The sequence below is a fragment of the Thalassophryne amazonica genome, chromosome 10 (assembly GCF_902500255.1).
Source record: "Thalassophryne amazonica chromosome 10, fThaAma1.1, whole genome shotgun sequence".
NCBI lineage: Eukaryota > Metazoa > Chordata > Actinopteri > Batrachoidiformes > Batrachoididae > Thalassophryne > Thalassophryne amazonica.
Window position 1 is genome coordinate 41,926,593 of NC_047112.1, and position 19,424 is coordinate 41,946,016.

Genomic DNA, 19,424 nt, shown 5'->3' on the forward strand with positions numbered 1-19,424 from the left:
TGTGAATTGCTGCTTTTGTTTACTCAACTCACTCCGGTCTAGTCATGGTCTGAAATGAAACTGTACATTTCTGTAAGCTAGCTGCACTGAAGCTGCATTTCTCATAATGCATTTGGTATCCCTTTCAAATCACAGGGCTGCTTGTAAGTCGTGTGTCTAAAATGATAACCCTCTGCTCTTAAATGGAGAATCACACGTGCTGCATTCTCACTGTGAAACATTGAGGTATAGAGGTTGGCCAGATTAATTCAGCTCTTTCCTCACGAAACCTTTGCTATTACAGATATATAACTGATGCAAGCAGTTATTATGGGGTGTTATCATTTTGTGAGCTTGATCACAGATATTAAGTTTTAGCCAACAAAATATTTGGGTGAACTGTTGGCTGGTGCAGCATTTTAAGAAGTCTACTCTCAGCCTTCTGTGAATGTAGATCACCACTCCATTTAAATGTCAAAATAGCCATCAAATCTGTTCTGTCCTCATCAGTCGGTATTTACAAATTCCACACAGTGAATTAATTAAAAAGGTGCCTACATCATACAGTAAAAATGGCTTTCACTTTGATCCACCACTGTTGTTGTCCTGCTTTAGTTGCAGTTATTAGGGTGTGTTTGTGGTGAGTTGTCTTTGCTGACACTTTATCCTGTGTTTTCTGCAGATCACAGCTGGTCTGGACTCTGTTGGTCGGATACAGATGCGGACACGACGTACTCTCAGGGGCCACCTTGCCAAGATCTATGCAATGCACTGGGGGAGTGACTCCAGGTAGAGAAAGATGGAACCACTGGAATCTGTGGGCATAAATGCAAAAATTCTGTCCTAATTCATCTGTTTGACAAACACTTCCATTAATAATGAGCTGTAAATGGGGTAGGACTGAACCTGTTGAGTGGCGTAACATCAGATATGAGAGCAGTGCAGTTTTATTTTTAACTTATGTTTAATGGAATTGTTACAACATGAAGTGCACTCAGTGAAGCGCTTTCTTTTACCATGGATCATCATCTTAAAAAATAAAAATACACATCCCCACCCTGTTTGGGGGGTGGGGGTAGAAGTTGTCCTGGCTGCGCTGTTTAATCTAATGACTCACTGTTAATCCAATTCATTACTATAGTGCCAAATCACAACATACCACACTAAAGTGCTTCACGATGGTTAAGGTGTAACCTTACCACTCTGTGGTGGATATTTATTACAGGCAACTTTTTCTACTTTTGTTTTATTTTTGTACATTAGTGAAATGTCTTATCTCGCAATGTAAAATTGTTTAAACAAAATTCCCCCCACCCAGCCTTTTTAACCTGTAGATCTGGCCAAAAAATATAATGAACTCTTCCAGGACAGACCCAAATCTTTCATGAAATCACAAGTTTGTTGTATTAATATATCAGATGATTTAAATGTTTGTACTCTAATTTCATGATTCTGTTCAAAGGTGTACTCGAATTCACCAACTTAATTCTTGTTTATTTAAATAATTGTGCTAGCAAACCAACACGCACAGATGTTGGTTATATAATATTTTTAAGAAAAAAAAAAAAAGCCTTAAAGTTGAGTATGCACCAGCTTGTCTCTCTGATATGAAATGCTTTTCTTTCTCTAAATTTGTCACACTTGATATTTTTCTTTCCCCGTTTCTTAATGCAATACATTGGGCAGTGAAGGCAGTCCCAGGTGTGGGACTTTATTATTATTGTTGTTGTTGTTGCTGCTACTAATATGACTAATACACCATGACCTGCTATGCATCCTGTCACCTTTACTACCACATCCTAAGCAGTAACATTAACAGTTTAACTATAGTCACAGCAGTGTTTGTTACTTGATCATCACAGCATTAAGATGCAATTTCAGAACTTATAGATTCAGCGTGTAGGATCTTTTTTTTTTTTTATATATTTATCAGCAGAAATTGAATATAGCATTCATAATCATCTTTTCATTAGTGGATAAATATTTTCAACAAGGAATAGATGTTTTGATAAGTTTAGAATGAGCCATTCATAGCTACGTGGCGGGGGGCACCGTGTTGCAACCCCGTGCTAGTTGCTACTGGAGGTTAACAAGTGGGTTTCCGGATTTTTCTGGGACTCTAGAGCCAGGGTCGGTCAGAGGAAAAAAAAAAATCATGGATTGAAGGTTCGGTCAGTTTAAAATAAATAAATATTCAAAGTTTAAATAATTGCTGTTTTCAGGAATTCATGTGTTTGAATTTTTCATGAAAAATTATGGACCAGGACCAAAGTTTTGCACTTTAATTGTAAACAATCTCATGAACAAACAAATCTGCTGCAGCATTTCTTCTTCCAGGGACATTTTTTTTTTTTTCACTGAGTCTGTGATTTTTACAGCAGTCGGCTGACCAGTAAATCCAATAACAGTGGCCTGAAGGGAAATAATCATGGCAGGTGTCTGTATAATGGAGTCTGCAACCTCACCACTAGATGACACTCACTCCTACAGACTGCAGCTTTAAACATGAGCAAAAAGTAGAGCTTTTGCTGAAAGAAATTCATATTTTGGGTGGATTCAATTCAGTAGGTTCTTCTGTTGGGATGGGGGAGAATCTGTTTTACTGTTGTGCTAAATGCTGTTTCTTGTACCTGCACAGGCTGGTTAGTATGGTTTAGTCAAACTGTCTGTTGAATGGTTGTATCTAGCACTCTTTGGGGACCTATGTAGGAGGCAGGTGTTTATTTTGAATACAGCCACTGACATTTGGGTGTGATGGCACTCCCTTTGATTGTAGTGTAGTACTACCAAACCACTTCCTGGCTGTGGAGAGGGCCACAGTCTGTTAGGGCGGGTGGAGACCAGATGTTTGTGTCTCCACAACTGACAGCAGTGTCTCCATCATCCCCATATCAGATGCCATCCACTTTTCTTTCAAGCTTGTTATGTATCTGTACTCTTTCTTGGCCCACTTCATCTTTTTAGTGTTTTCCGGCTTCCTCCACCCACTATGGCATTTGGGATTTTCCCATAACTGAAGTAATAACTATTGCATGAGTGGAACTTTCAAAGTGGCTTCAGTTGGGAGGAAAGAGGGGAGGAAAATGAGGAATTTTTTTTTTTTTTTTTTTGGACAGAGGATCTTGTAGATATTCAGGCTTGACAGAATAGCAGGGTCGTCTGTAAGGTTGCAGTCATTGCTTCTAAATAATTGGATGTGTGCAATTTATGGTGTATTAATGTTTTTAATTTTACTTTGTCCCTCTTATTTCCAGGTTACTTGTCAGTGCCTCACAAGATGGAAAGCTAATTATCTGGGACAGCTACACAACAAATAAAGTGAGTTGTGTGTGTGTGTGTGTGTGTGTGTAACAAGAGTTTTGAGAATAGCAGCAACTGTTAGAATGGCCAAAGCAGAGGGTCACCCCTTTGAATGTGGTCTGCTTGAGGTTTCTTCCTCAGTATAATCAGAGGGAGTTTTTCCTTACCACTGTCACCTGTGTGCTTGCTCTGGGGGTTGGTAAGGTTAGACCTTACTTGTGTGAAGCATCTTGAGACAGCTTTGTTGTGATTTGGCACTATATAAATAAGATGTACATGTTGCAGAATTTCTTTGGTCTGAAGAATGATGGGCCACTGTTACGGCTGAGCAGTATGACTTAAAATTCAGATCACAATATAAATTGAATCCCTTCATGGTAATGGTATATATCACAACAGTTTGCCTGCTTTTAGTGGCGTTTTGTCCAGAAAGACCTCATCACGTGGGTTGATCCTGATTGGCTCATGTCATTGGGTTCCACCAATGATAGAGTGGAAGGCGTGTTTGTTTTTTTTTTTTGTTTTTTTTGTGTGTTTTTGTTTTGTTTTTTTTCCCCCCCTCTGCTCTCCTGCCCCAGAATGGAGCTCTCAACGCAGTTGAATGAGGAAATGTGAGACTGTTGACTGCGACTTTCTGCAAATACATGCACCAGATATGACCATAAAATTCACAAAAAACATTGTGGAAATTATTAATCATAATTCAGGTTATAGTAGGCCTATTAACATGATTTAAAAAATTGTATAAAGCTTGAAGCGTGTACTTTTAAAATGCCTTGACCAGAGAATGAGTCTGGTGAATTTAATTCAGAGACAGTTGCTTAATTCAATCATGTGAATTTTACATGACTGAATTCAGTCAGGCAACTCCAGAGGATTAAAATAACTTACAATTTTACACTCTTACAAGGAGAAGTTTTAGTCTGAGGTGGAGATGGAATCTGTGACCAAAGTGCTAACTGCAGCCTTGTCCAGTCACTGAGGAAGATACGATGACCATCATCAACAAGCATTACTGCGATTGGTCGGTGGAGTCTAAATCTGTACCGTCAGCCAAATTTATACTGTGAAATGGCTCTAGCATATATATATAGATATAGATAAATATAGATAACGCCCTGCAAGCCAAGGTTTGGGGAGCTATATAGGGATCACCCTGTCTGTCTGTAAGACTCAGACGCACAACTCTTCTTGAGTGAGTTTGTGTATTTCAGTGTAACGTCATACAGTGGTAGCACATCATGTGAAGATCTGTATGAAGGGAAATCATTTGGGTCCAATGTTTCCAAGGGAAGACAACTGGACTTTTTTTGTTGGGTCATCTATCCGTAAGGCCAGGATGATGTTTATACGTACTGTACACATTGCAACAACACAAAAAATTTATGACCACTGCTTTATGGCAGCACGTTGGATTAGTGGTTAGCACTGTTGCCTCACAGCAAGAAGGTCATGGGATCGATTCCCATGTGTGGCCTTTCTGTGTGGAGGTTGTATGTTCTCCCCGTGTTTGTGTGGGTTTCCTCCCACATTTAAAGACATGCAGGTTAGGTGAATTGGAAACTTTATAATTGTCCAGGTCTCCCTTGTAAAAGAGATCTCTATTTAGCCAGGTTAGTCCCATTGAGATAAAGGTAAAATTAAATATAACACATGCAGAAAGATGATTTATCAGATAAATCTCTAGTTTGTGGTGCTGACAATATGTATGCTGGAGGTCTCTAGATTATCACTAGCATTCATGTTTTTTTTTTTTTGCGTTTTGTTGTGTTTGAGCCTTCTTTCATGTCAATTTTCACTTCAATGTCTATAAAATGCACAGAATCACAGTTTCTGCACAGTGTCATACCTTGTCCTATGTGTAAATGAGACCTTGGCAGAAGAAACCTTCTGCAGTATTGTTGAATTGTCACAAGCCAGTAGCCAAATACTGAAATCCAGTCTGTTGACTTGTTTCATCAGTGAGATAGTTTAGTTGCCCGGAGGTTAATTCTTTTAAAACAAATCTGGCTAATAAAATGTTGAATGATTCCAGAGTTGTATCTTTGTTTTTAAAGTAGAGGCTAAAATATTGAAATTGTGACAATCTGTAGCTTACAGTTGACTTCTTGCATAATGTTTTGTGGCAGTATATGTGTATATATATATGTGTGTGTGTGTGTGTATGCAGTGGTGGGCACACATCCGATAACAGATAATTATCGAAGATAATGTTTTCATTATCGGATTATTTTTTTAGATAACTTTAAAAACCATTATCGGACTAATTATCTTCCGATGAATTGTCGTCCGATAACCTTTAGACCGATAACGTAGCAAACAAAGCTGAACAGCAGCAAGCATTTTTAAAATCAGTTGAGCCCTACCTGTTGAAAGTTTAAGAGATGTATTGTTCTATCCTCTGCAAACAGATGCAACCTAGTTTCAGGAGAAACCACTCTACCGTCTGCAGACAAAGAACTGGTGACCAAAAAAAAAATCTTTTCCTTTAACACCATACTGATACACTGGCAATATCACCCAAATCATCCAGAGGCATACAGTTTTAACTTATGGTTCAAATTTTAACCAAACTAATTTTGGACAAGTTATTTAAAATTACTCTCATGCCTGAAGTTTTATAAAGTGAAAACATCAGATACAACCCCTGGCAAAAATTATGGAGAGTAAATCATCACGCAATGTTACAAAAGATGTTGGTTGTTCAGTCAGCTGTGTCTAAACTCTGGACCAAATACAAACAACATGAGAAGGTTGTTAAAGGCAAACATACTGGTAGACCAAGGAAGACATCAAAGCGTCAAGACAGAAAACTTAAAGCAATATGTCTCAAAAATCGAAAAATGCACAACAAAACAAATGAGGAACGAATGGGAGGAAACTGGAGTCAACGTCTGTGACCGAACTGTAAGAAACCGCCTAATGGAAATGGGATTTACATACAGAAAAGCTAAACGAAAGCCATCATTAACACCTAAACAGAAAAAAAACAAGGTTACAATGGGCTAAGGAAAAGCAATTGTGGACTGTGGATGACTGGATGAAAGTCATTCAGTGATGAATCTCGAATCTGCATTGGGCAAGGTGATGATGCTGGAACTTTTGTTTGGTGCCTTTCTAATGAGATTTATAAAGATGACTGCCTGAAGAGAACATGTAAATTTCCACAGTCATTGATGATATGGGGCTGCATGTCAGGTAAAGGCACTGGGGAGATGGCTGTCATTACATCATCAATAAATGCACAAGTTTATGTTGATATTTTGGACAATTGAAAGGATGTTTGGGGATGATATCATTTTTCAAGATGATAATGCATCTTGCCATAGAGCAAAAACTGCAGAAACATTCCTTGCAAAAAGACACATAGGGTCAATGTCATGGCATAGGGTCAATGTCAATGAGCAGATCTGATTTGATGCAGGTGTTAATTTGGGGGATGAAAATTTACAGGGTGATTCCATCATTTTTTCCTCAGAATTGAGTGATTCCATATTTTTTTCCTCTGCTTGGTCTAAAAAAGTAACCGTTACTGACTGCCACAATCTTTTTTTCTTGATTTCTTATAGTGTTTCTTAAAGCCAGAAAGTTGCCATTTGAAATGACTTTAGTTTTGTGTCATGTCTGTGATCTGCTTTTTTTCTACAAAATTAAACAACTGAATGAACATCCTCCGAGGCTGGTGATTCCATAATTTTTGCCAGGGGTTGTATATGTTTTAGTTACAAAGTAATGTGCTAATTTTTAAGGTTTTGTGAGCACATGCTCTGCCCAGCAGTGCATTATGGGTAATCTCAGTACGTTCCTGACAGGACAAATGCATTTCAGACACTCTGTTCAGGCTCCACGGACAGCAGCATTAAACTCTAGTGCCTAAAACTCTCGTGAATATATTCTCTGGGTTTATAGACGTTATTGTATTTGCGTTTGTTAAATTCCACGCATCTTAAATGTAGCGGAAATGGATTATCTGGAATTTTGTTTTGGCAGGTTTCAAGGCCTCTACTGGCCAGTAGTGTTCATGGCAGTATTTGCCCTAAGTACTAAGCGTCTGGGCACCAGTAGATGGCAGTGTTCTATTTATTTTGACCCCAGTTATATCAGATGGTTGTCAAATCAACTTTTTGGCTTTGCAAATGGCTTTTTTTTTTAATTATTTTTTTTTTTACAAATTTTAAAACAAAACAACAAAAACCATTACAAGACAGCTCTGCGGTGTTTGCACAGGTACAGTGCGAGAGGTTGGATGCTTGTAGCTCTTCAGCAGCCAGACCAGAATAATATCAAACAGGTTTGATTTTCATTCGACCATACGATCGGCGATCAGGAGGTGCTCGTGAGATGTTGAATGCAGCTTGTTACTCCATGTACACTACACGATGCAGGACGTGCGATTAACCTGAACCTCGGTCCAAAAATTTCTCACACAAATGAAAAATCATCTGAAAAAGTGCCAAAACTCGCAAAGTGTAAAGCCAACATTTATGTGTCAAGACAATATTGACAAGACAATACATCATAAAACGTGCGCATGGCACTAATAAGCGCGCACATTCTCTCCACATGCAAAACATTTTGCGATGACACTTTCAGGGCTCCGTAAAAATGCCTGTTTTTACAAATAAAAAATGGAATATTTTACAAAAGCACATTTATCTGTAAACGCCAACACACGTCACATTAACGTGTTGGTTTACATAATGAATGACTGAACCAATCAGTGTTTAGCAGAGGCACATTTACCCAGAATCCTTTGCGATCTGTCTGTTTTTGTTACAAAACCTCAGAATTAGTGCATTATTCAACATTAAAATATATATGTTATAGTTTAACTTTGTACAAATGACAGAACTGACATTAATGGAGTTATTCTATCAGTATTCACACAAAACCATAAGTCAAAATGCCTTAATTTTTCAAGACCTCCGCCTGACCGGAGCATTGCGATTGGTAGAGAACTAGGCTTTGTGTCTGCTCTCAGGGTACTGTAGCTGTGTAGCTTCCAAAAGGGGGCAGCATGTTCAAACATAGAAGTGCTGACTCATTATTTGGGCCTTATGTTGCTTTTTATGCTTCCAAAAGCGATCGTGGCGTTAAAACTCAAATTTAGCTTAGTAGTTGCAAATGTATCAGAGACATTACCGGAATTTATCGGTTATCCGTAACTTCCGATACATTTTCGGGTGGTTCAACGGTTTATCTTTATCAAAGATAACTTTTCAGTAATCTGATTATCTGTTATCGAAGTTTTATATGTATGTGTGTATGTATTTTTTTGCTCTTGCTTGCCTCTACTGGTGGTTGGCTCTCACTGCGGTATTGTATCACTTCCTGTTCCGGAGCACAGCGGTGTTTTGCTGTATCTGTTAGCTGTTTAATCTGCGCAGTTAGATTGATCTAGTTAACTAAATAACGATTTGTTTCACAGTGTAATCTTCACGTGCCTTAACTAAAGCACTCCCTCTGCTGAATCACCTCTAAATTATTTACACATTATTCACTTTGTGTGTTTTTAGGAATCCGCTAGCTTAGCGCAGCTACTAGCTCTTAGCCGGTTTAGCATGGCGGCTTCTCTTGTCTCCCGTACTTTTCTGCTCTGGGTGTGAAATGTTTAGTTATTCCTCGGCCTCCTTTAGCAGTAATGGTACTTGTAATAAGTGTAGCTTATTCGTAGCTTTGGAGGCCATGCTGGGCGAATTGGAGACTCGGCTCCGCACCGTGGAAAATTCTACAGCTAGCCAGGCCCCTGTAGTCGGTGCGGACCAAGGTAGCTTAGCCGCTGTTAGTTCCCTTCCAGCAGATCCCGAGCAGCCGGGAAAGCAGGCCGACTGGGTGACTGTGAGGAGGAAGCGTAGCCCTAAACAGAAGCCCCGTGTACACCGCCAACCCGTTCGCATTTCTAACCGTTTTTCTCCACTCGACGACACACCCGCCGAGGATCAAACTCTGGTTATTGGCGACTCTGTTTTGAGAAATGTGAAGTTAGCGACACCAGCAACCATAGGCAATTGTCTTCCGGGGCCAGAGCAGGTGACATCGAAGGAAATTTGAAACTGCTGGCTAAGGCTAAGCGTAAATTTGGTAAGATTGTAATTCACGTCGGCAGTAATGACACCCGGTTACGCCAATCGGAGGTCACTAAAATTAACATTGAATCGGTGTGTAACTTTGCAAAAACAATGTCGGACTCTGTAGTTTTCTCTGGGCCCCTCCCCAATCGGACCGGGAGTGACGTGTTTAGCCGCATGTTCTCCTTGAATTGCTGGCTGTCTGAGTGGTGTCCAAAAAATGAGGTGGGCTTCAGAGATAATTGGCAAAGCTTCTGGGGAAAACCTGGTCTTGTTAGGAGAGACGGCATCCATCCCACTTTGGATGGAGCAGCTCTCATTTCTAGAAATCTGGCCAATTTTCTTAAATCCTCCAAACCGTGACTATCCAGGGTTGGGACCAGGAAGCAGAGTTGTAGTCTTACACACCTCTCTGCAGCTTCTCTCCCCCTGCCATCCCCTCATTACCCCATCCCCGTAGAGACGGTGCCTGCTCCCAGACCACCAATAACCAGCAAAAATCTATTTAAGCATAAAAATTCAAAAAGAAAAAATAATATAGCACCTTCAACTGCACCACAGACTAAAACAGTTAAATGTGGTCTATTAAACATTAGGTCTCTCTCTTCTAAGTCCCTGTTAGTAAATGATATAATAATTGATCAACATATTGATTTATTCTGCCTTACAGAAACCTGGTTACAGCAGGATGAATATGTTAGTTTAAATGAGTCAACACCCCCGAGTCACACTAACTGCCAGAATGCTCGTAGCACGGGCCGAGGCGGAGGATTAGCAGCAATCTTCCATTCCAGCTTATTAATTAATCAAAAACCCAGACAGAGCTTTAATTCATTTGAAAGCTTGACTCTTAGTTTTGTCCATCCAAATTGGAAGTCCCAAAAACCAGTTTTATTTATTATCTATCGTCCACCTGGTCGTTACTGTGAGTTTCTCTGTGAATTTTCAGACCTTTTGTCTGACTTAGTGCTTAGCTCAGATAAGATAATTATAGTGGGCGATTTTAACATCCACACAGATGCTGAGAATGACAGCCTCAACACTGCATTTAATCTATTATTAGACTCAATTGGCTTTGCTCAAAATGTAAATGAGTCCACTCACCACTTTAATCATATCTTAGATCTTGTTCTGACTTATGGTATGGAAATTGAAGACTTAACAGTATTCCCTGAAAACTCCCTTCTGTCTGATCATTTCTTAATAACATTTACATTTACTCTTATGGACTACCCAGCACTGGGGAATAAGTTTCATTACGCTAGAAGTCTTTCAGGGGTGGTGGCCAAGTGGTTAATGCGCTTGGTTTCAGTTCGGAAGGTTCTGGGTTCAAATCCCATCCCTGCCACATTTCTCCATGTAATGTGGAGTTGCGTCAGGAAGGGTATCCGCCTTAAACCTGTGCCAAATCAACATGCAGATCCACCTTGGATTTGCTGTGGCGACCCCGAGTGCAAACAAGGGAGCAGCCGAAGGGACTTCCTTTACACTAGAAGTCTTTCAGAAAGCACTGTAACTAGGTTTAAGGATATGATTCCTTCTTTATGTTCTCTAATTACATATACCAACACAGTGCAGAGTAGCTACCTAAACTCTGTGAGATAGAGTATCTCATCAATAGTTTTACACCCTCATTGAAGACAACTTTGGATGCTGTAGCTCCTCTGAAAAAGAGAGCTTTAAATCAGAAGTGCCTGACTCTGTGGTATAACTCTCAAACTCGCAGCTTAAAGCAGATAACCCGTAGGTTGGAGAGGAAATGGCGTCTCACTAATTTAGAAGATCTTCACTTAGCCTGGAAAAAGAGTCTGTTGCTCTATAAAAAAGCCCTCTGTAAAGCTAGGACATCTTACTACTCATCACTAATTGAAGAAAATAAGAACAACCCCAGGTTTCTTTTCAGCACTGTAGCCAGGCTGACAGAGTCAGAGCTCTATTGAGCCGAGTATTCCTTTAACTTTAACTAGTAATGACTTCATGACTTTCTTTGCTAATAAAATTTTAACTATTAGAGAAAAAATTACTCATAACCATCCCTAAGACGTATCGTTATCTTTGGCTGCTTTCAGTGATGCCGGTATTTGGTTAGACTCTTTCTCTCCAATTGTTCTGAGTTATTTTCATTAGTTACTTCATCCAAACCATCATGTCTATTAGACCCCATTCCTACCAGGCTGCTCAAGGAAGCCCTACCATTATTTAATGCTTCGATCTTAAATATGATCAATCTGTCTTTATTAGTTGGCTATGTACCACAGGCTTTTAAGGTGGCAGTAATTAAACCATTACTTAAAAAGCCATCACTTGACCCAGCTATCTTAGCTAATTATAGGCCAATCTCCAACCTTCCTTTTCTCTCAAAAATTCTTGAAAGGGTAGTTGTAAAACAGCTAACTGATCATCTGCAGAGGAATGGTCTATTTGAAGAGTTTCAGTCAGGTTTTAGAATTCATCATAGTACAGAAACAGCATTAGTGAAGGTTAGAAATGATCTTCTTATGGCCTCAGACAGTGGGCTCATCTCTGTGCTTGTTCTGTTAGACCTCAGTGCTGCTTTTGATATTGTTGACCATAAAATTTTATTACAGAGATTAGAGCATGCCATAGGTATTAAAGGCACGGTTTGAATCATTTATCTAATAGATTACAATTTGTTCATGTAAATGGGGAATCTTCTTCACAGACTAAGGTTAATTATGGAGTTCCACAAGGTTCTGTGCTAGGACCAATTTTATTCACTTTATACATGCTTCCCTTAGGCAGTATTATTAGACGGCATTGCTTAAGGAGAGAGCATATCTCACCCATATTGGCCTCTCTTCATTGGCTTCCTGTTAATTCTAGAATAGAATTTAAAATTCTTCTTCTTACTTATAAGGTTTTGAATAATCAGGTCCCATCTTATCTTAGGGACCTCATAGTACCATATCACCCCAATAGAGCGCTTCGCTCTCAGACTGCAGGCTTACTTGTAGTTCCTAGGGTTTGTAAGAGTAGAATGGGAGGCAGAGCCTTCAGCTTTCAGGCTCCTCTCTTGTGGAACCAGCTCCCAATTCAGATCAGGGAGACAGACACCCTCTCTACTTTTAAGATTAGGCTTAAAACTTTCCTTTTTGCTAAAGCTTATAGTTAGGGCTGGATCAGGTGACCCTGAACCATCCCTTAGTTATGCTGCTATAGACTTAGACTGCTGGGGGGTTCCCATGATGCACTGAGTGTTTCTTTCTCTTTTTGCTCTGTATGCACCACTCTGCATTTAATCATTAGTGATTGATCTCTGCTCCCCTCCACAGCATGTCTTTTTCCTGGTTCTCTCCCTCAGCCCCAACCAGTCCCAGCAGAAGACTGCCCCTCCCTGAGCCTGGTTCTGCTGGAGGTTTCTTCCTGTTAAAAGGGAGTTTTTCCTTCCCACTGTCGCCAAGTGCTTGCTCACAGGGGGTCGTTTTGACCGTTGGGGTTTTTTTACGTAATTATTGTATGGCCTTGCCTTACAATATAAAATGCTTTGGGGCAACTGTTTGTTGTGATTTGGCGCTATATAAATAAAATTGATTGATTTGATGTGTGTGTGTGTGTGTATATATATGTGTGTATATATACTCTCAACAAAAATATAAACGCAACACTTTTGGTTTTGCTCCCATTTTGTATGAGATGAACTCAAAGATCTAAAACTGTGTGACCACCATTTGCCTCATGCAGTGCAACACATCTCCTTCGCATAGTTGATCAGGTTGTCAATTGTGGCCTGTGGAATGTTGGTCCACTCCTCTTCAATGGCTGTGAGAAGTTGCTGGATATTGGCAGGAACTGGTACACGCTGTCGTATACACCGGTCCAGAGCATCCCAAACATGCTCAATGGGTGACATGTCCGGTGAGTATGCCGGCCATGCAAGAACTGGAACATTTTCAGCTTCCAAGAAAAAAAAAAGTGTACAGATCCTTGCAACATGGGGCAGTGCATTATCCTGCTGCAACATGTGATGTTCTTGGATGTTGGCACAACAATGGGCCTCAGGATCTCGTCACGGTATCTCTGTGCATTCAAAATGCCATCAATAAAATGCACCTGTGTTCTTCATCCATAACAGATGCCTGCCCATACCATAACCCCACCGCCACCATGGGCCACTCGATCCACAACACTGACATCAGAAGACCGCTCACCCACACAACCTTGAGTCAGGTCGAGACCCCGATGATGGACCTGAAGGGTGTGTGCCGTGTCAGTTGACATAAATCACCCTGCGACTCCTCCCCATCTCTGAGACGTTACCAACTCTTCTTGCTTTCAGCTGTCACTCGGCACCAAAATGATCTTTTGCAGCATTGGCCAATCAAAAAACACAACGGAAAAACCATTTGAATTTGTTTTTGGCCTTCCTACCAGTTCTTGTTTTGGGAGAGACGACGAGCATGCAGATGAGCTTCCCTGAGATGGTTTCTGACAGTTTGTGCAGAAATTCTTTGGTTATGCAAACCGATTGTTTCAGCAGCTGTCCGAGTGGCTGGTCTCAGACCATCTTGGAGGTGAACATGCTGGATGTGGAGGTCCTGGGCTGGTGTAGTTACACGTGGTCTGCGGTTGTGAGGCTGGTTGGATGTACTGCCAAATTCTCTGAAACGCCTTTGGAGACGGCTTATGGTAGAGAAATGAACATTCAATACACGAGCAACAGCTCTGGTTGACATTCCTGCTGTCAGCATGCCAATTGCACGCTCCCTCAAATCTTGCGACATCTGTGGCATTGTGCTGTGTGATAAAACTGCACCTTTCAGAGTGGCCTTTTATTGTGGGCAGTCTAAGGCACACCTGTGCACTAATCATGGTGTCTAATCAGCATCTTGATATGGCACACCTGTGAGGTGGGATGGGTTATCTCAGCAAAGGAGAAGTGCTCACTATCACAGATTTAGACTGGTTTGTGAACAATATTTGAGGGAAATGGTGATATTGTGTATGTGGAAAAAGTTTTAGATCTTTGAGTTCATCTCATACAAAATGGGAGCAAAACCAAAAGTGTTGCGTTTATATTTTTGAGTGTATATGTGTGTGTTAGGTTTATGACACCCCCCCCCCCCCCCCCCCGCAAAAAAAGAAAAAAATTGAATTCATGGCGTGTAGCGTTGTGGAATGTAAGGCTGGCCTGTTCCACTAGATGATAAATGTGACTCTTTCCAGATGCATGCCATCCCTCTGCGCTCTTCCTGGGTAATGACATGCGCCTATGCTCCCTCTGGGAACTATGTGGCCTGCGGAGGTCTGGACAACATTTGTTCCATATACAGCCTGAAGACCCGTGAGGGTAATGTGCGAGTCACCCGTGAGCTGCCTGGACACACAGGTAGGTGGGGGTGCAGCTGGGGGGGTATCCAACTAAGATGAAGGTGGTTTTTTTGTTTTTGTTTTTTTTATAAACTGCTGAATTGATTCTGACAGAAACCCACTCATCAGTCTGACTATATTTAAATTAGTTTGTCTTACTGCCTCCTTAATGTGGAAAATCCACCTGATTCTTCTCAGAAATTCACTTGTGGCAGTAATATTTAAAGTATTGTAATGTGTGAACAAAACAGAACTGGTGCTGCAATGCATAACATTTTAAAAAGATTTGCATTTATAAGATGATAGACTTCAAAGTACCTTTTCCCAGTGGGTGAAATTAGGACTGCTGACAGTGAAAGAACTAGTGTTCTGAAGTTGAATCCCCCCCACAGGTTATCTGTCCTGCTGTCGTTTCATGGATGACAACCAGATACTGACCAGTTCTGGAGACACCACCTGGTGAGCCTCAACTCTGCCTCCACCATCCAGACACTCTGTTTAAAGAACTCAGCCTCTCATATGGAAAGGTTTTTATTATTTTCTGTTTGGCACAAAGGCTAGGCTAGTTTAAACAGTTTGTAAGCCTCTTCAAATCCCTGATGTTACTTATTTTGGGCAGGTTTCATACAACATGATTTAAACTGTTAACATTTAAAACTCTGGATGTAAACAGTTTCACAGCACGGTGCCACTCTATGTAGTATTTGGGATATACCATCATGCTCGTCATCTTGACTTTTTGTACGGTATACAGACATGACACCTGATATTGGTTGTTCTACAGTATTTGTATGAATCACAATGTCAACATGATGCCAGAATAAACGGTATGGTTTTCACTAAGGTGGACCAGGGTGTTATGGTCTAATTCAGGGTCACGTCATCTGAAAATGGTGCTGCTGGTGATTTAGGTGTTTTTTTTTTTTTTTTCTCTCTATTGTCTCTCACACACAAACTTTCTGTACACTTCTGCTCTGGAGGCCAGATTTGCCACTTTATCACTCATGCTCCACCACTCGTTCTTGCTTGCAGTGGATTATGGGATATAGAGACAGGCCAGCAGACGACCGTCTTTACTGGCCACACGGGTGACGTGATGAGCCTGTCCCTAAGCCCAGACTGCAAAACATTTGTGTCGGGAGCCTGCGATGCCACCTCCAAGCTGTGGGACATCCGCGATGCAATGTGCAGACAATCCTTTGCCGGCCACGTGTCGGACATAAACGCTGTCAGTGTACGTATCCTATTTGGAGTCACAGTACAGGAAGCAAGTCTTTAAGTATTTGTAAGAGTGTCTTTTAAAAATGTGTTTTATTTTTACTTTGAGCTTTTACAGGTATTAAAACTCTGGACTCATTTTTTGTTTTACTGTGGAAGCAATTACCTGCCAGTAGACTCCCCCCCCCTTCCCCGATTGCAGTAATGTTTTTTGTTTTTAATTTTCCTTGCATTAAACTGTTTTTTTTTTTTTTTTTTTTCTTTTTGTCACTTCTGCAGTTTTTCCCCAACGGCAATGCTTTCGGTACAGGCTCTGATGATGCCACCTGCAGGCTGTTTGACCTGCGCGCTGACCAGGAGCTGATGATGTACAGCCATGATAGCATCATCTGTGGCATCACCTCTGTGGCTTTCTCTAAGAGCGGCCGCCTGCTCCTGGCCGGCTACGATGACTTCAACTGCAACGTGTGGGACACTCTGAAAGGCGAGCGTGCAGGTCAGTCACGTCTCAGGTTTTTTTTTTTTTTCTGCCTATTTCTGAAGGAGTGACATAAATGAAGTCTCACACATTCATGTGTTGTTCCCCTGGCGGGTATGAAGAAAACTGGCTGTGACTGGTATTCACTAACTGTTGTATGTAGACATGGTTGACGCTGTATCCGTACCGCACCGCTACCCGCCGCAGCCTGAACCTGAGGTTGTTCATTTATTTTTGATGCAGGTGTGCTCGCTGGCCATGACAACAGGGTGAGCTGCTTAGGGGTGACTGAAGACGGCATGGCTGTGGCCACTGGCTCCTGGGACAGTTTCCTTCGGATCTGGAACTGAACAGACCTCCCTGTTGTGCTCAATCACTGCCTGTCAACTTTCTTCCCATAGCCCCGCCTACTTTACCCCAACCCCTCTGCTGGGCTGGACCTGAAGGGTGTGTGCCGTGTCAGTTGACATAAATCACCCTGCGACTCCTCCCCATCTCTGAGACGTTACCAACTCTTCTTGCTTTCAGCTGTCACTCGGCACCAAAATGATCTTTTGCAGCATTGGCCAATCAAAAAACACAACGGAAAAACCATTTGAATTTGTTTTTGGCCTTCCTACCAGTTCTTGTTTTGGGAGAGACGACGAGCATCTGTTACTGTGGCTAATGACAAACAACTCTTGGTGTGAAATATGTAAATATATAAATAAAGACAGTATATATGTATAGCATTATGTGTGTATATATGCATCATATATGCATATATAATGTGTATGTATATATTTTTGTAGTTTATTTCCAAGTTTTTTGTATGATTTTTTGGAGTTTTATTTTAAATGTACATATTCACAGTAATACATGTAGGTCCCCGATGTGGGTAAAGTAGTTAATGCAAACACATTTTAAATCACACACGAGTTAGGTATCGATTGTCGCAGCAAGGTGTCTCGTTGACTTTCAAAATCTTTTGCTTTAGTTTTGTAAACCAGCTGGCAGTGCCCCCCCTCACCCCCCCATCCAATTTAGTCAACCCCATTTAATCATCCAAAACGAATTGTGCTAAATAAAAATGTTTCATTTTTTCAAAAACATAATTTGGTACAACTTTTGGATGTTTTAATTTGATCCTCACTTTACGTACATATGTGTGTGTGTGTGTGTTGTGGTTATTGGCAACAGGTATGTGTTGCATCTATTATTATTCTAATGTCTGATTTTCGCCCAGTTTCTGCTTGCTGTGCTCAAAACAAACTCATGTAGATTGCTTAAAAATGCTTCTTATTTTAAATTAGATTTTTGTTTTTCTTTGTCTGGTTCCTATTGGACATGACTTTAAGATCAGGCTCTAAACCTTTTTTTTTTTTTAAATAAACTGTTCTGCTCTTATTGAAGTGGCGTGCCATTTTAAATCACTAGGCGCCACATCTCTTGTTTACAAATCAAACTGACAGCTGTGTGACAAGTAAAAACCCTATCGTAGTTCCAAATCATAAATTACCAGTGGCTGTCCAGTCACTGGCAACAAAACTCATCACAGTTTGGTTGGACAATGCAGTGTCATTTTTTTTAGATTGTTGTGCCCTTTACATCAGTAAGGTGTGAACAGAGTGGCTGTATGGAGCTGAACTCACTGCAGCTGCTCCAAACCACACCAGTGCCAAATGTCTGTACGAATATACATTTTTATTAGTGGCTTACTCAGAGTTAAAACTTCAGGTATATGCAAGCAGAAAGAAACATACTTAGCAGAGGGCTTAGAATGCACTCTTACTATAGTGGAAAAACTTGGCTATTTTTAAACCTGAATATGTGTAACAGTTGGACCGATTAGCTGTCTAACAGGGGCGATCGACTTCATTCTACTCGATGTTGTTCATAACTATAGTAATGTTTTACTCCGTGATTACCCACAGAAGAACACAACTAAAGTCACGCTCACAGAAAACAACCTGTGGCCTCTTAAAACCATTTTCATTTTGTACTTTTGCTGTACACTGCAGTATTTAAGATCAGAGTCCGCTGACCTCCTTTAGGGCCCCTTCACACATAGTGTGAATTTGGTCAAATTATAGCGAAACAATTCGAATTAGTGCACCACGAAACATCGCGACAATGGGCAGTTGTGCACGATGCCGGTGCGACAGTTCGTGCACAGTGCGACGGGATGAGCTGCACCACATCGCGCCGCTGATGTGGAGGAAAAAGTAAAAACCAGCTGTGTAATTAATGAATATCACTGGGTTGAAATAAATAATGCATAAAAGAGCACGTAATACAGAACCCTGCGGTAAAAAAAAACAAAAAAACACAGGATTTGAACCTGCACACTGATTACTATACAGAAACTACCACTGCACCACAATCACTGTCTTGTAACAGGAGCATGAAATGGTTAAAAACAAGCAGATAAACTTTTCTTAAAAAAAAAAAAAAAAAACCTGATGGGATTTGTTACGACGCATTTCTGCTGATATGTGACTGAAAGTGGCATATTTGTTGTACCGGCCTGTCATATGGTCCTGTGGTGCACCACTCACTGTCCTGTCTGACAGACGTGATGTTCAGATTGCCTGCTGCGTGTCCACATGAACTGGTGGTCCGGTTCAGCTGGAACGGCCTGTCGCGTGTGTACATCAAAACACTGCGTGTTCTGCAGCTCTGATGTCCAGGACCAGAGTTGTCAGCTGCCACCCCCTGTCCATTCAGCGCACAGACCAAGGTGTCACTGATCAGTTGAGAGGTGCCTTGCCGGGGGAGCATGACACCCCCCCCCCCCACACACACACACACACACACACACATGCTGTAGGGGGAGCTGACACTCTAGTACATCACTTGTGCATGCTGCAACTCCAGTCGTGGGGCAATTAAATTTCACATCCTGCTCGACAATGATTGTCTGCTGACTGTTGTCGTACAAATAGTCACACATTTTCGAAGTGCCAAACAAGCGGTGTTAGAAGTTTGTGTCAGATGGAATTTGGCTGACACCTGCCGCAAGAGGGTTCAATGGGCTCACACGGCGCACTCATTCAGCCGCTGGTGTGCACAAA

At 41.1% G+C, this 19,424-nt stretch overlaps 1 protein-coding gene across 3 annotated transcripts in view; it reads left to right on the forward strand.

Moving 5' to 3' along the window:
• Window positions 1-17,087, forward strand: part of LOC117518691 (guanine nucleotide-binding protein subunit beta-4) — an 84,854-nt gene extending 67,767 nt beyond the window's left edge. For 2 of the 3 annotated variants that reach the window (XM_034179911.1, XM_034179912.1), the window contains exons 4-10: window positions 662-768; window positions 3,234-3,297; window positions 14,532-14,694; window positions 15,068-15,134; window positions 15,708-15,909; window positions 16,173-16,389; window positions 16,615-16,753. In XM_034179911.1, coding sequence (XP_034035802.1) covers window positions 662-768; window positions 3,234-3,297; window positions 14,532-14,694; window positions 15,068-15,134; window positions 15,708-15,909; window positions 16,173-16,389; window positions 16,615-16,721 — 927 coding nt within the window. In that variant the 3' untranslated portion in view covers window positions 16,722-16,753. Of the gene's footprint in view, window positions 1-661; window positions 769-3,233; window positions 3,298-14,531; window positions 14,695-15,067; window positions 15,135-15,707; window positions 15,910-16,172; window positions 16,390-16,614 lie in introns of all 3 variants that reach the window. The other variant, XM_034179913.1, reaches the window with a different exon arrangement.
• The last annotated feature ends 2,337 nt before the right edge of the window (window positions 17,088-19,424 follow it).